Source organism: Erythrolamprus reginae, chromosome 3 (genome assembly GCF_031021105.1).
Source record: "Erythrolamprus reginae isolate rEryReg1 chromosome 3, rEryReg1.hap1, whole genome shotgun sequence".
Classification (NCBI taxonomy): Eukaryota; Metazoa; Chordata; class Lepidosauria; order Squamata; family Dipsadidae; genus Erythrolamprus; species Erythrolamprus reginae.
In genome coordinates, this window is record NC_091952.1 from 54977649 (window position 1) to 54995640 (window position 17992).

Consider the following 17992-nt stretch of genomic DNA (forward strand, 5'->3'; position numbering starts at 1 on the left):
TGTTTTTAGCTGGTCTGAAATCCTCCTGCACTTACAGTCACTGAAACCTCCTGAAAAGTCATGAATAGCCTGTCCTAACTATCAAATTTACTGTGCTAATTTTTTTACCCTCGGTGGTACAGTGGTTAGAGTGCAGTGCTGCAAGCAATACCAACTGTAGCAGTTTGGCAGATCGAGTCATAGTAAGTTCAAGGTTAACTCAGCCTTCCATCCTTCCAAGGTTGGTAAAATGAGGACCCAGATTTTTGGAGGCAATATACTTACACTCAGTAACGGGCAGCCAGAATTTTTACTGCCACACTATGGTTGTGGCTTATTTTGTGGGTGTGGTTTAATGGTCATGTGACTGGGTAGGAGTGGCTTGCTGGCCATGTGATCAGGTGGGATTGGCTTGAATGCTCATCATCGTTCAAGTGAACTGTTAAGTCCTCGACTTACAACCTTACCAGTGTTGCTCACTGGAGTGACAATTTGCTTCGTGTTTCCCGCACTCTCCTTCCTGGGTCGCCCCCACCTGCAACACCACTTCTACCCACACCTTCTGCTTGCACCTCAGGCAGGAGGTGGCCGCGTGAGGCTGGAGGGGAGCCGAGCAGGAGAAAGGGAAGCTCGTCCGAGGCCAGGAAGGAGGAAAGAGGAAAAAAGCAAGGAGCGCAGATGCAGCACCAGGGGGGAAAAGGAGAGCCAAGCCGAGACCAGTAATCCAGGAAGTAACAGCCGCTGATCAGCTGGAGCTGCACACGTATCTTCATTTCCGCCGGTGGAACTGCATTCCACCCCATCCTGTCTGCTGCCCACCCCTGCTTATACTCTGTAAACTGCTTGCAAAACACTGTAAAGCACTGTGAAACGGAATATAAATCTAAATGCTTTGCTACGCTAGGTTACCTATAGAACTTTAGATGACAAAGTTGTCAGCTAAGCATCTCAGGAACCTGTCTGATATCCCAGTAATCTTGGGAATCGGGTACTTTAATAGATCCTTCAGTGTTATAGTTTATTATGGTAATAATTTCCTTATCAATTGCAATAAGATGCTCTTAGTTATACAGGAAACCTTTTGTATACAAAGGTTGCAACAGCTGTCTTTTAAATTTGCAATGCATCATATATGTATGTTTATAGACAGGTGGGGGTTGCCACTACTGCTGTTACCGGTGCATTGTGCACGCAGCTTATTTATTTATTTTTATTTATTTGATTTTGTCCATTACACAATGAGGGTTATAGTGGGTATACATATAGTAAATACATAATGAAGGTTACAGAGGATATACTCATAGTAAAATATATGTAAGAAAGAAGAGAAGATATAGGAATAGAACATATCAATGAAAGAATAGAAGAAGAGATATAGGAATGGAAGAAAGGTATAGGAGATATAGGAGAGCAAAAAGACAGGGGACGGAAGGCACTCTAGTGCACTTGTACTCGCCCCTTACTGACCTCTTAGGAATCTGGATAGGTCAACCATGGATAATCTAAGGGTAAAGTGTTGGGGGTTTGGGAATGACACTATGGAGTCCAGTAATGAGTTCCACGCTTCGACAACTCGGTTACTGAAGTTGTATTTTTTACAGTCAAGTTTGGAGTGGTTAATATTAAATTTAAATCGGTTGTGTGCTCTTGTGTTGTTGTGGTTGACGTTGAAGTAGTCGCCGACAGGCAGGACGTTGCAGCATATGATCTTGTGGGCAATACTTATATCTTGTTTAAGGCGTCTTAGTTCTAAGCTTTCTACGCCCAGGATTGAAAGTCTAGTCTCGTAGGGTATTCTGTTTCGAGCGGAGGAGTGAAGGGCTCTTCTGGTGAAGTATCTTTGGACATTTTCAAGGGTGTTGATGTCTGAGATGCGATATGGCTTCGAGTCTCTGGCATGTGGGCATGAGCGTACCAGCGAGATTTTGCTTCTGCGCATGCGCAGGGAGCAAAATCTTCTGAGGGAACACACACACACATGAGATTTCAACAAATTTTTTTGCTTCCACACATACGCAGAAGCAAAAAATTGCTAAAATCTTGCGCACATCCCTTTATGAAATTTTGCTGCATGCACAGAAGCAGAAGCAAAATCTCACTTGGAGGTGCACGCCAAAGACCCAAAGCTGCGTGCACAACTCCAGTTTTACTATTGGAGCAGCGTCCTCATCCGTAGAGGTAGGAACCTGCTACTGTTCTTAGAGGACCCAAAATACCTGCACCAAATGTAAACTAATTAGAATACTTGGAGAAAAAATGAAGGCTTTAGTAGTGGAAAGTCTAACTACTCTGAGACTCAAGCGAGAAAATGGAGAACTCCCAGTAAAGGCAGAAGTCTGTATCCAAATTGAATATAGTAAGGAACAAACAGCTGCCAGGAAAAATGAACCCCCTAGATCAGTGTTTCCCAACCTTGGCCACTTGAAGATATCTGAACTTCAACTCCCAGAATTCCCCAGCCAGCATTTGCTGGCTGGGGAATTCTGGGAGTTGAAGTCCAGATATCTTCAAGTGGCCAAGGTTGGGAAACACTGCCCTAGATGTAGATCGATGGCAGCATGTCACTCACAGGATGGGGAGTTGGGGAGAATCAAGAAGACTTTCCTGGCTGTCCAATCCAGCCCTGCTGGAGTGGAGCAATCAATTTCATATTGGGGGAACGATTAGAAGTAATGTGAGAAAATATTATTTTACTGAAAGAGTAGTAGATTCTTGGAACAAACTTCCAGCAGACGTGGTTGGTAAATCCACAGTAACTGAATTTAAACATGCCTGGGATAAACATATATCCATCCTAAGATAAAATACAAGAAATAGTATAAGGGCAGACTAGATGGACCATGAGGTCTTTTTCTGCCGTCAATCTTCTATGTTTCTATATGCTTCCCACCACCACCACCACCAGAAGAAAACATGTACACAATTGGAAAAGAGACTTTTGAATTTCCCCAAATTAATAAGTGTGTGTTGGTAATAGGTGACTCGTTTCTTAGAGGAACAGGAACAGCAATTTGTAGATCAGACAATCTATCAAGGGAGGTACATTGTTTCCAACCTGAAGAGATGAAAGATGTGACAGAGAGTCTTACCAAAATAATAATCCATCCTTCTCTAATCATACAGAGTCATACATTGGTCATACATCTGTATATTGACACATCACTCACTACTTTTCTTCTATCAGTCAACTGCAAAAAGTGGAAGGGAACCTACATTTAATTTTTCTGAGGTTTCTGCAAAAGAGAAGATGTTGCTTCTCATTGTGTACATCTTGAGCATTTTAGAGATGATCCCATTTAAGTGAGTACTCATAAAAAGGTGTCGATGTGGAATACTACTAGAAATAGCACTTAGATGTCTATAACACTTCATAGTGTTTTCCAGCCCTCACTAAGCGGTTTACTGAGTCAGCATATTGCCCCCAACAATTTGGATCCTCATTTTATCCATCTCAGAAGGATGAAAGGCTGAGCAGCCTTGAGCCTACATTTATTTTTCTGAGGTTTCTATGAAAGAGGAGAAATTGCTTCTTAATGTGTACATCTTGAAGATTTGGGGGATGATCCCACTTAAATGAGTATTCATGAATAGGTTTTGATGTGGAATAATAATAGAAATAGCACTTAGATGTATATAACTTTCTAGTGTTTTCAAGCCCTCACTAAGCAGTTTACCAAGTCAGAATATTGTCCCCAAGAAAAGGCTGAGCCAATCTTGAGCCTGCTTAGATTTGAATTTGCCAAATTGCAGGCACCTGGCAGACAGCAGAAGTAGCCTGCAATACTGCACTGTAACCACTGCGCCACCATATAGTTCTCAACACTGTAGACTTTTCTACAGTTCTCCACGCTGTAGACTTTTCAGTACTATAATCTATCTATCTATCACTGTATTCTTTGATAGTAGCACAAGTGTGAAGTATGTGGAAAGTGTTGCATGCAAACCACAAACCATTCTTAAAATGATAGATCAATAAAGTAAGCTATAATTTTCCAGCAAAATCGATGACATACTGATGCTTGTGTTGGTATATTCTCTATGTTTTCTCCAGATTTGATCCCCACAGACAGTACCCTATAGGTTTTCTTTCTTTCTTATTGAATTTAAAGGAGTAATTAAGACCCATGTTTAATTTTATTTCTATATTTAAAAAGGAACACTTTGATTATACCTATATCTCTTTTGTTCCAATTACATCTATTCAAGGCAGCTACACAAAGGATGTAATTATAAGATGATGTAAGAAGAAAAATATTATATAGTCTTTATCTGGTTCCTGGATTAGGGATAGATTTAAAAAATAAATAAATCGAGGGAAATTGTTGTTCAAAGAAAACATTGAGATGCCAGCCATATTTCTTCCAACCATCTTAACATCTCTTGTTCTATGCTCTCATAGTTGCCAAGTAAAAAAATCACACATACAACTGTCCTTTGCATAATCATTATTTATTTGCTTCCAGTTTCTTTGGGGAGGAAACCAACTTTGATTTTTTAACATTTTTGGTGGAAGAGTTTTGCAGATGACTGCATAGGACTGTTGGATACATTTATGCTGCTGTTGCAAATCCAACCCGATTGTTGCCCAAGTCATACACAGAGTAGTAGGACCGGAGGAAGACATCACCAAGGATGAACAGAGGTTGCCCATTCGGGGATGGCAGGTAAGTTGGCGATATGGCAATCTGGCAATTATCACCATAATACTGTTGGGGAAAAAGACACAGACTGCATTAAAACCTTTGGGCTATGGCAAAATATTAGAAATAACCTGAGAAGTTAACTTGAGAAAGCAATGTTTAACTTTCAGTATTCAAACTCTCTACACACATATAATGTCCAAGATTTTTAATCACAAAAATAACCACAATTCTGCAATTGCATTTTAATTATTTATTTTCTTAACGGAACTATACTTTATGCCATATTGCACCTTCTGGTGCCCCATATCTTGTTTATATACCATAGTATCTTGCCAACTTATTTAGCTCCTTTCTTCAGCTTTTCCATGAAAGCATCTTAAAGTCATGCTCTCTGCTTTTCCATGGAGAAGTGAGGAGAATCTAGTTGTGCCATGCATTTCTATAGAGTAGTTGTAAATGACTGATACAAGGTCATTTCAGAAACTTAAGACCAACCTGAAAACAGCTGACAAAAAGAATGACCTACCGGAAGGGTATAGGCAGATGGACTCAGGGGGTAATAAACTCCGTTAATGCCAAATGTGATGGTTGGCATGTTCTGAACGTTATTGCAATTAACCGCAAACTATAGAATAGAAAAGCAGATATAGAGACAATGTACAAAAACCATAAGTACAATATTCTAAGGCAGTGATTTTCAACCTTTTTTGAGCCGCAGCACATTTTTTACATTTACAAAATCCTGGGCACACCACCAACCAAAATGACACAAAATGACACCCTAAGACACTCTCCTCTCTTTTTCCATCCCTCTCTCCTCCCCTCCCTTGTGTGTGTGTGTGTGTGTGTGTGTGTGTGTATACACACTCTTGAACCATTTCCAAAACCAGGCGAGGGCTGGAGTTTTTTTCTCTCTTATTCTTTGGGTGCTTTTTATCATATGCTTTAAATCAAGAGTCACTTCTCTCTCTCTTTTGTTTCTCTCTCTTTCCTCTCATTCTCTGTCTCAATCATTTTCTCATTTCTCTTTTTTCCTCCCCTTTTTGCTCATTTCTCTCTCTCTCTCCCTTCCTCTCCTTTTCTCTCTCTCTTGCTTTCCTTCTCTCTTGCTTGCTTGCTTTCTCTCTCTTTCTCTCTTGCTTGCTTTCTCTCTCACTCTTGCTTTCTCTCTCTTTCTCTCTTTTCTTTCTCTTTCTTGCTTTCACTCTCTCTCTCACTCTCTTTTTCTCTCTCTTGCTTTCTTTCTCTCTCTCTCACTCTCACTCTCTCTCTCAGCAAAAAGTTATGAGACCGGAACCTGAGCTTCCTTCTTCGCGGCGCACCTGACCATGTCTCGCAGCACACTGGTTGAAAAACACTGTTCTAAGACATAAACTATACAGTAAATAAGCATCCTGCTCCCCTTCTTATTTTGATTTAACTCACACTGGCTTAATTCAATATCAAGATACATTAGAAGGGAAAAAAACTCTTCCCTTTATTGGCAGATGGATGGGAGTTGAGCCTCCACTAGCATCTTGATTTGATTTCGTTTGATAAAAGCTAAACTAAGAACTAGCAACTATGATAGGGTAGGTCTTGTCACGCTGAGTATTGACAGCCCCAGAGACATTCAGAGACATTCAGAGTTATTCAGTAATTAAATAGTTAACTAATAGGAGGAGTTTTATTAACTCCTCCTATTATGATGTAAAATCCTGGCACATCATTCATGCATCACATCCGTCCTCCTGAGATTCTCCTTATTGTATTGCTCTGTTCTTTGTTAGCTGCCATGATGTGAAGACGTATTTTATATGCCTCTCATGGCATACTTTGTTTTTTCTACTTTTATAATAAAAAAAACCCTTGTTTGAAAGCAAATTCTCTCTTTTAATCCATCACCTCTGGAAATGATTTATTATAGTTCACAAGGACAGTAATATATCGCATATTTCTGACAGGTCTTACCAAATAATTGTACATTTTTCTGGCAACTTCCCTCCTCCCACCACACCTCACAATTCCCATTATCTGGATAAATGAAATGAATATTAATGGAGTCAGTTTTTCCATCATTATATTGGATTCATTTGGGAAATAGTTTCATACCCGCAATAAATCCCAGTTCTCTTGCTGGTACCGTATTTAGGATTGCCTGTTACACTCAATATTCTCTGTCCCTGCATATAGAGGCTTTCCCCTACCTGGCCATTGTTGTCTTGCTGGGCTCCAATGTCTTGCATCAGGCTGTCAAAGAACTGCCCAGGAACAGTGAGTAGGGATGTTCCGGTATCCACAATTGCCTGGCACCCCTGGCTGCACCAATTGGTGGCCTGGTTGTTAATCAGGAATCTAGAGAAAGAAAGTCCAGAGATAATTGCTATTAGGATCAGAGTTGTTGTTGTTGTTATTATTATTATTATTATTATTATTATTATTTATTAAACTTGTATGCCACCCCTCTTTGAAGACTTGGGGAAGCTCACAGAACACAATACAAAAACAATATGTGTACAAATCTAATAATTAAAAACTATAAGCTAAAAATCCCATTACATTAAAAAGCAGTCAATAACTCAATCACATCCACACATAACATTTAATGGTCAGAAATCTAACTATCCCATGTCTGGCGATATAGATGGGTCTTGAGGCTCTTGCGAAAGGCAAAGAGAGTGGGGGCAGTGCGAATCTCTGGAGGGAGATGATTCCACAGGGCTGGGGCTGCCACAGAGAAGGCTCTTGCCCTAGGTCACGCCAAACATTTTCTTTCCCTAGGTCACGCCAGACATTTTCTGCTTGATGGGACCTGGAGAACGCCAGCTCTGTGGGACCTAATTGGGCGCTGGGATTTGTGAAGCAGAAGGCGGTCTTGTAAGTAATCTGGTCCGGTGCCATGTAGGGCTTTGTAGGTCATAACCAACACCTTGAATTGTGTCCGGAAACCAATCACCAGCCAATGCAGTCCGCGGAGTGTTGGAGAAACATGGGTATATCTGGGGAGACCATAACTGCTCACGCGGCCGCATTCTGCACAAGTTGCCTTGGTTTAGGAAGCCAGAGACTCTTCTGCTGACTGTCGGCTGACTGCAATTTGGCAGTTCAAATCTCACCAGGCTCAAGGTTGACTCAGCTTTCCATCCTTCCGAGGTGAGTAAAAGGAGGAGCCAAACTGTTGGGAGCAATAGACTGACTCTGTAAACTGCTTAGAGAGGGCTGTAAACAGGAATGGGTTAGAGAAGGTATGGCTGGGATCGGGGTTCCGGTAGCAGAAATTGAGATGCGCAAATATCCCGGCACCACCGATGTGTGCACACACATGCACGGGTGAGATTTGGCTTCTGCGCATGCACAGAAAGCCAAATCTCACGCGATGATGCTTGTGCATGAGAATTTTCTCTGATTTTTGGCTTTCTTCTTCTTCCGCCAAAAATGGGTGAAATCTCACACACGTGAGTGTTCGCACATGACAGTTCGCTTGCTGCACATGTGTAGAAGCCCAGTCTCACACCAATGGGGGTACACGCCCACTAGATTCCTGTGCGCCCACGACAGTCCTGGAGAGGGTACTTGTAGCGGCCGGTAAGTGGAACTCCTGCCTGGCTGTAAGGCATTGTAAAGCGGTGTATAAGTCTACATGCTATTGCTATTACATTCAATTGCATACCTCTCCCTTTCATATTTTTGCCTTTTGTCTTTTTTTAAAAATAAATTTTATTGATTTTCATAATATAAACAAAAACACACAACACAGAGTACAGAGTGATATGTGCTCCTGCTACCCAACAACAATCATTCAATCCCTCCACCAAATGAGGATGTACTAATTTATAATATTTTAAAATCAGGAACATCAACATATTTACATAATGTAGAGTGATTCGAATTTGTTCTTTGTGGCTCGGTCTCGAATTCTACTAGCCATAAAACCTCTGACCCTGTCCCATCTTCCCATCAGTTCTTCCACTCTATTTTCATCGATCATATTCATTTTAATTTCCATAATTTCAAATTGAATGTGTTCTACTATGTACTGATACCACTTTTTCCTTTTCTCGTATTAAAAACTACTATTAAAAACAATTGCAATATTCTAGGTGGTCCTGGGGTCTCACTGGTGTCCTTGGACATAGAGATTTCCAAATCCCGTCTCCAAGAGATTATTCCTAATGTAAGACTGAAGTTTCTGTTAGTTTTCCATCAGGCTCTTTGGTAAATACTACTACTGAAAATAGCCTTACCCTTCAACTGCAATTTGCCAATACAAGTCTTGGGTGACTGGACTCCAATTAATCTGACCAGTGTAGAGACTGGAATCGACTCCTCCGAATATAAGTGAACCACCATCCTGGGTGCTTGGCTGCCTAATAAGATCAATTGAGAAAGTCAGAAAGACAACCCGATTGAGATATGTAATTTCTGGTTCATACCAATGTTTCCTGTTTAGCTGACTGAAGGACCTGTTTATGGGGAAGTAATACCCTCCTTGAAAGGTTGCCCAGTGTCAAGGGACAATATTATGCAACTCCAGAAATAGAAGCAGATGTTTGGGTAATCTGTTCTCACTACCTGGAGTGGAAAACAGTTTAAACTAGGGTTTTTTTTCAAACTTGCCCATTTTTGTTGGGTGGACTTCCCAGAATTCCTCAGCTAACATACTGGAAACTGAAGTCACTCCCCTTAAAGTTGCCAAGTATGGGAAAAGATTGATTTAAACCAGTCATGAATGGTCCAGTGGAGGGTTTCAAAAAGTTCTTTGAGTGTGGATAGGTGGGCGTGGATTGGTTGGCCTGGCATGGGAAGCATACTGTCAAATCTCCATTCCCACCCCACTCCAGGGGAAGGTTACTGCAAAATCTCCATTTCCTCCCAATCAACTGTGACTCTGGAGGCAGAGCATTGATAGGGCCAGTCAAAGGTGTTATTTACCAGTTCTCTAAGCTACTCAGTTCTCCAGATCTGGTCAGAACCTGCTGAAACCCACCTCTGGAATGCTCACTCTCTATGATAAACAAACAAACAAACAAACAGACAGACAAACTATCCAACTGCCCTTATAGGTAGGAAATGTTTCAAAATATTAATCTGGGATCTGATACTGATATCTTAAATCGATTGCCCAGGATGACAAGTAATAGGTCATTTCATTTCTCTGTGTCCACCCTAAAGAGTGCTGAAGAGTGAGATCATCTGGCAAATCAAGAGATTAACGGACAAATCAAGAGTAAAGGGCAAATATGATAGGATAAAAAATAGTACTTTCTATCTTATACCAGTAATCTCCAGAACCATTTTTAAAACTCTAAAGAAATCCTAAAGCACCCTGAGAGTAATGTACACAAAGTAGAATCTATTTAACAGGAAAAAAATTATCAAGCAACTGGATATATTTTTTTAAAAAATGCATGAGCAACATTTCACGTCTAGATCTCAGTAATACTTTAGAGAGGCTTAGACTTTAGTAATTACTAACAAAAGGGTCTGTGGTTAAATCTCTATCCTGCCATAAACTGATAGGATGTTTTTAGAACAATCACTCTTCCTCAGCCCTACCTAGTATTAGTACTTCATAGCAATGTAAGATTGATATATTCAAAAGCTTTCCTCTCTCTTTCTGCTTTTTAATTAAATTAATGTAAAGAAGTACTTTCTTGGATCTGAAATCTGTAATCCAAAGAGAATCTACTATAAGTATTTCACAGAAACCTTCACTGGGTAGCTTTCTAAAACAAATGTGAGAAACCAAAGGTCAAAAAGGCCCTGTGATCTTAATTTGTCCATCTCAAAATTCCAACCATAAAAATGTTCTCCATACTTCTTGTTGACGTAGGTTGTAAAAGGGTCTGTGTTCAAATCTCTATCGTGCCATAAACTGATAGGATGCATAGTTCCCTCTAAGCTGAGCAGTGAGCAATCGCTCACTTAAAAATCATCATCAACTCAGAGTTTTCCAAACCTGCCCAGAAGCCGAGAGGGAAAGAGTGAGAGAGAAGGAGAGAGAGGAAGAGAGAGAAACAGATAGAAAAAAGAGAGGAAGGAAAAGAGAAAGAAAAAGAATGGGAGTAAGGAAGAGAGAAAGAAAATCAAAATCTAGTTTGAAACTAGCTCAACTATTTAAGTGGCATTTTGATATTGATAGAGTTGCCCTATTATGAGCTCTCTGTTATAGACACACAGTACAGTATTTTATTTTGAAATTCTCTGAGGCAAAACAGGGTGGGTTTTTTATTTGTTTGTTTGTTTGTTTGTTTGTTTGTTTGTTTATTATTTCTGTGCCGCCCAGTCCCAAAGGGACTGCTGCTCAGACACTATACTTTTCCGCCCACCCCCCAAAAAATTAGAGGGAACATTGATAGGATGTTTTTAGAAAAATCATTCTTCCTCAGCCCTACCTAGTATTAGTACTACTATAGTATTAGGTTGATATTTTCAAAAGCTTCCCTCTCTCTTTCTGCCTTTTAAATTAATGTGAAGAAGTGTTTTCTTGCATCTGAAATCTGGAATCCAAAGAGAATCTACTGTAAGTATTTTACAGGAACTTTCCCTGGGTAGCTTTCTAAGACAAATGTGAAAAGGTCAAAAAGCCCCTGTGATCTTAAGTTGTCCTTCTCAAAATTCCAACCATAGAAATGTTGTTGACGTAGGTTGTAAGTTGCATACAAAGTATTGACAACAATTGAGAAACAATATTTATAGTAAACTGAAACAGCCAAATTAAAACAAGAAAGGTAGAAAAGACTTCATACTCACCCACTCAAGTAAAAGCTGAAAATAGGAGCATCAAGCAGATTCTCCTGGATCATTCCTTGCATTACAGTAGTGGCACCACCAGAAGAAAGGGAGGGATAGGCCAAACCCAGGATGCCATCAAAGTTTGCGTTGAGAAAAGAACTGCCAGGCTCAGTTTGACTTAGGCCAAATTCTTGATTGGTAATACTAATGCCTTGGATCTACAAAGGAACAGGACAAGTCAGAAGATAGGAAAGGTATACAGCACAATAGCCTAGCAGAAATTCAGAAAATTGAAATTATGGATAGCTAATCTATTTTGTTGTAATCGAGAAATAATTCATTGGGCAGAGTATTAGAGGATGAGAAACCTATCTAACATCAGTTGATCATGAGATATCATCATCTTCAGGCTGGTGCTCAGCCTCGCTGTGTTCACCCTAGCACAAGGACAAAAGCACCAGCCTGAAGATGACGAGTGGGACCTCACAGAAACGTCGCCAGAAATCTCTAAAACCTACGCGGGAAGAAACCCGAGTAGGCCAAGACCTTCATACCTATACCCGTGAAAATCTACGAAAACATATACATATATGTATAGATTGATTTACATACATATACATGTTTATTGATTAAAATCAAACATAAACATTGTATGAACAGCATAACGAAAAACAAATGAAAAAAGAAAAATACAAAAAATTCAAAATTTCTTATTCTTAAGTTTTCAACATGTAACTTTGCAATCAACTGCAAGAGCTAATGTCATGAGAAAAGTGTTCGCAAGGAGTAGGAGCAACAAAATAAATACTTGAATGTGGAAAAGAAAGACGGCAAGTTATTTGGGGATCTCAGAGCAGGGGGATAACACTGGTTGAAATCCTCTTCCAAATCATCACCAGCTCCTAGAATTTCCTCCTCTCACAACAGTGAAGGTGTAGTGTTGCCCAGGCCTCTATCCACTGATCTTTGGAAAGGATTGGAAGGTGCTCTTGATGTTCCCACATCAACCATCTAGCTGCTCTCCCTTCTTCATCCATCAAAGCCGTGGCAGCAATAAAAGGACATTAGCTAAACTCCATAATACTTCAGCAGAAGGTGAGACCAGTGGAAATGCCCCAATCTCTTTCTACATCTATGAGATTTCAGTATTTGCAGGGTTGAATGTTTTCAAGATTCAATTCATTACTAACTACCATAATTATTTTGATTTCAGTCACTGACCAAACAAATACCCTCCATTGCATTAATATCAATAATATTGCCTTGTGGTAGGACTATCAAGTCAAACAAATTATTTCCCCTTAGACAGAACTGCTACTTACTGTCACAGTGTCATAGCCAAAGACCCCACTGAGACTACCACTTCCATATTGTATACTGAATGTCTGTCCATTGCTGGAATAAGTGGAAGACTGACTGGGATTAAATAATGGGTGGTTTCCTGGTGATAGAAATGAGAGTGGGAGAGAGAAGGTTTTACTTTCAAATCAATAACAACACCAGATTTAAATAACAGTATAATAGGTGTGAAGGACAAAAAAGGCATTTCCACAAATTGTGTCTTTTTTATTCTTAAATTAATGAGAAGAAGACTCACTGCAAGGCGGACTCTGGCAATAGACGGACGACACCCAGAGATTGGATGACCCAGTGTCAAAGAGAACCATGAAGTTCTGGGGTGGAGTTCCAATACTGATTTCTCCGTAATAGGACATCTAGAAAAAGGAAAACATGGTCATTATTCAGGGCTTCCACACTAAATGCAATTTACAAAGACTTTTATAAAGCCTTTGATTCAGTGGTACACCACAAAGTACTTCTGAAGTTAAAATATTATGGCATCTCCTGCCTCCTACACAATGAAGGGCTACCAAAAGGTTTTACTACCACACTGTGGGCGTGGCTTATGCAGGACACCCTGCATTTTCTTTCAACATCTTTCAATACAAATTGGGTACACTGGGGTGGAGCTCCATTTTTGCTACCCCACTACATTCCCCCCACCTCACTGTCTGGGCAGCAGCCCACCCCTGCTCCTACATTATTAAATAACTGCATTCCTGTCAAACAGACAACAAATATGACCTTTGTGATTATATTATAAGCAACTGTATTATCTTCGCCAACAATGTCAAATCATTTAACACTGCAGATACTGCTGCTACCCTTCAAAAAGACCTAGATTCTGTATCAGAATGGTCAAAAAAGTGGCAATTTCAAATCTCAACCAACAAATGCTCTGTCTTATGCATTGGCAAAAAGAATCAGAACACAAAATACAAGCTTGGAGGACACAACCTTGTAGACAACCCTCATTCTGACAAGGATCTTGGAGTAATCATGCCAAAGCTCACTGTAACAACATTGCCGAAATGGCACTAAGAGTAGTCAATCTAATCTTGCGTAGCTTCTTCTCTGGAAATATTACATTACCAATCTAGAGCATTCAAAACATTCACTAGACCAATTATCAAATACAGCTCACAAGCCTGGAAACCACACTGCATATTGAACATTAATATAACTGAGAAAGTCCAGAAATATTTCACGAGAAGAGCCCTCCACTTCTCTGCTCACAACAGAACACCTTATTCCACCAGACTTGAAATCTTGGGCTTAGACAACTTAAAAGTACGTCGCCTTCAAACCAATCTAAATGTAGTTCATAACATTATCTGCCACAATGTCCTACCTGTCAATGACTACTTCAGCTTCAGCCACAATGATACATGAGCCCACAATTGATCTAAACTTAATGTAAACCACTCCAAACTTGATTGCGGAAAATACGACTTCAGCAACAGAGTGATCAATGCCTGGAATTCACTACCTGACTCCGTGCTTTTTTCCCCAAACCCCAAAAACATTAACCTTAGACTCTCTACTGCTGACCTCACCTCATTCCTAAGAGGTCTGTAAGCGTGTGTGTATTACCACTAGTTTTTTCTCATCATTCCTATCACCCATTTCCTCCCACTTATGACTGTATGAATGTAACATAAGCATGCCTACCATTCCTGTCCGACTGTCCTTTTGTCCCCATTTATATGTATTTATTATATTTATGTTTATACCTATACCTTATACAAGTTTGATAAACTAACAAATAAATAAAAATAAATAATGTAAGGACTTAACACATCTAACAGAATATTCTGTACTCACACAAAACATATTATTCAATATATTTTAGGAATATTGATAGGCAAAAATATAGAAGAAAGTAAAATATCAGAAACACGGTTTTAGAATCCCAACTGATTTGTAACAGGTTTTTTTAAACTAGGTACTGTATACAATTAACACAAGTTAATTAGGTTTTCCTGCCTGCTTCATGGTTAATTGGGTATATGTAGCTGTATTTGATGTTAGTTATCCAGATTTCCAAATTATAAATTGCAATTGGAAACAGGCCTATGATTTCTCAATTAACGTAAACTTTTCCCGTATAGTTTTCATCTTGACATAATTGTGACAGTTTGCTTTGAACTAACCAGATACTCACATCCATGTAGTTAGCAAGGGGCTCATCACCAACGGCAAAGTTATTGAAATATTTGCTGGCTGGATCATAATATTTGTTTGCCAGGATACCTTTTTCCTTCATCACTTGCCTCATGGACTTGAATTTTCTTAAGGGGATTCTGTGTGAGGTAAGCAGTTAAGCAGAGAATCAAACTGGCAGCTCTAGACATTCTCCATATTGAGTTTTTTTCATTGAGATTTTGCAGGTGGTCTAACTTTACCTGGACTGAACTCAGTCTATTTAATTAGTAATGCTAATTTGTGTTTGATTCTGTCAGAGATTAAATCTTTTCTGCAGGATTGAGCAGGAAAATAAACTGAAGAACTCCAATATCCCCCTTTCAACTCTACTGTTCTACAACAGGATTACAAATTTGAACAATAACAAGATATTATCTAATATTATCTATTCTAGCAAGGAGCTGCATTGGTGCAGTGGTTTGAATGCAGTATTGCTTCTGTTGACTGCCGGCTGCCTGCAACTTGGAAGATCGAATCTCACCAGGTTCAAGGTGGACTCAGCCTTCCATCCTTCCAAGGTGGGTAAAATGAGTAACCAGATTGTGGGGTCAATACTGACTCTGTAAACTGCTTAGAGAGTGTTGCAAAGCACTATGAAGCAGTATATAAGTTTAGGAACTATTGCTATCCAGTATTGGAACCAGAAGCTAGACCTACATAATTCCAGGTTATTAAATACCGCCACCCTCCCCCCATCTGATTTACTATTTTTGCAGAGAAAAGATGGAATGGGATGAATTATCTACCTAAAGCAACACAAAAAGTGTATTAGATCATCCCGAAAATATCCACATAGGAAACAGGGATGTTATTTTTTGAGGGTCTCCTAGGAGTTGTAATGACTTATCCTTGTGTATACATCTTTAGCTGTAGTCCCAGATTCCTAAGAAAATGCTACATACTCTTCTACTTTAACAACATAAAGAGAATCCAGTTACTCTTCAACATAGACACTTCTGAATTTGGGGATGCAGTTTATCAGAAAAAATGCTATGAAAAAATAAAAGTACTGTACAACAAGATAACATACCTAAAGGTATACAAGATGTAAAGGCATACTTTGTTCTAGAAACTCTCCCCAAAAGGCATTAAAATTTCTGAATATTTTAGAAAAAGGACATCCATCTAACAGAGACATTCAATCAGTTTTTAAGAGCATAGACAGAATAAATGCTGGATCAAACCCCTGACTCATTTAGTCCAGCATTGGCCAACCAACTGCTGAAGAAAGTTTATGAGATTCTCAACAGATGGTCTTCAAAGGCAGGTACATCAGGTGTGATATCTACTGATCTCATGATTTCCACAAATCAATCCAAATCTTTTTTTGGAGCTAGGTAAGCAGACATCATTTAAGAAAGAAAACAATTAGGAGAGAGAGAGAAACTGAAACAGATTTTTTATTAAGAGAGTAACTGAAGCTGAAAGGCAATTGAAGCTATTATATAATTATGCCATACTCACCTGACAAGAGCCTCACTGAGGTGAAGGCACACCAGAGCAAGAATTAGCCACTTCATGGTCCTCTTTTCCCAAAAGCAGTTGCTAACTTGAATTTTTTAGCTCCTGCAGGGACTTGGGACACTAGGTAAAGATGGCTATGCCAGGTGCCTTTCTTTTATACCCTGAGTTGGGGCATTTTTTTAATGAACATATTCCACAAGGTCATGTGGGAGTCCTTATCAATGGATAATAATACTTCATACCAAGATTCTTCTCAAAAACATGTAGAAATTTATCTCATGTAAACCTATTTAATCAGTAAAGTAAATGCTGCTTACATAATGTTCTAAAGGCAGAGATTGGTACTATTTCTTATCATCATGTCTTCAATTTTCTAAATTAAAATATTTCCTCTTGCACATGTGACAATAAGTTTGTTGTATGTTTTGAAAGATAGGCTGAAGGAACCTTTTGCTTATAGGTCTGAATTTAAAATGGAAAAATACATGGTCACATTGAAATCAGATTTGTCACCTATATTGTTTCCATCCAAGGCCTGTCTACATCACATCAGCAGCCCAACAATTCCACATTGTAATCTTCTAAATGGAGAGGTTACATTTATATAACCGATATTTTAATCCAGGATCAATATTGTATTTTTCCAAAAAATCTTCCAATACTCCCTTCTCTCTCATATTTTCACGAATGGATTTTCCTTTCTTCAGAATGATTCTACATACCAAAAAAGATCACCAGGATACCCTTCAATATCTCAACTATCTGCATATTTTTAATACAGGATAATATATCAAAATGGAAAATTATAATCATTGTTTTAAGAACTAATGGAAAATAAATGAATAATCCCAGTTGCTCTAGTAAGGTTGGACAAGGTTACTTTTGATTGAATTACATCTTAAAATTCTCAGTTTATGCTTGCTGATTTTTTTTTGAACGTTAGAAAACTGCATGGTGTTTCTGTCTGGCATGAAAGTCGACATTCCAGAACATGTTTGTGTCGACTCATCTTTCCTTTCCCAGTTGTAAAAATAAAAGAATTCCAGATTCTTAACTAGAATAATGTGCCAGAGATATTTCCAATTCACTTTTTCTTTTAGTCCTTCATATATTTCATAAAAACATTTTTCACATTTCATTTATCTGTGAGAAAATAAGCTGAACTACTATTCCAGATTTCCACATTTTTCTTTGGTAATCATAAATTAATATACTACATAATGACTTCCATTTGAGCCCCATGGCGAGTTGACATCCTACTGAATTACAAGAATGTATTTGCAAGGAAATTGTTTCTGGGTGCAGGATCCAGTCCCGATAAATCTCTCCAAAGAACAGAGAGATTGTTGAGATGATTCACATTTCCAGATAATCAACTTTCTTGAGTAGACTACAGAAATTGTCATTCTATGGATAGCTTATGAGTAGTTGGGAGTTAGGATTCTACTAAGCTCACCTCTGTAACACAGCCTTTATTGGACATGGAGCTTTACCAAGCCTCATTTCCTAATCACATTTTGGATTTTTTTTTTTGCTATTGTTGTTTTGCTTAGATCAGCAAGATTGTTCTGTATTCATTGAATGAATCCCCTTCACTCTTGGAGGAAGATAATACAAATTTGATTTTTTTTTAATTTTTTATTTTT

At 38.9% G+C, this 17992-nt stretch overlaps 1 protein-coding gene across 1 annotated transcript; it reads right to left on the reverse strand.

Annotated features, from left to right (window-relative positions):
- Window positions 1-4529: 4529 nt before the first annotated feature.
- LOC139163954 (gastricsin-like) lies at window positions 4530-16402 on the reverse strand. Its single transcript, XM_070745341.1, has 9 exons — window positions 16347-16402; window positions 14842-14980; window positions 12934-13051; window positions 12659-12777; window positions 11355-11554; window positions 8846-8968; window positions 6809-6956; window positions 5149-5247; window positions 4530-4685 (listed from the first exon to the last, which is right to left on the reverse strand). The coding sequence occupies exons 1-9, from the start codon at window positions 16400-16402 to the stop codon at window positions 4530-4532; spliced, it is 1158 nt and encodes a 385-aa protein (XP_070601442.1).
- Window positions 16403-17992: the final 1590 nt, after the last annotated feature.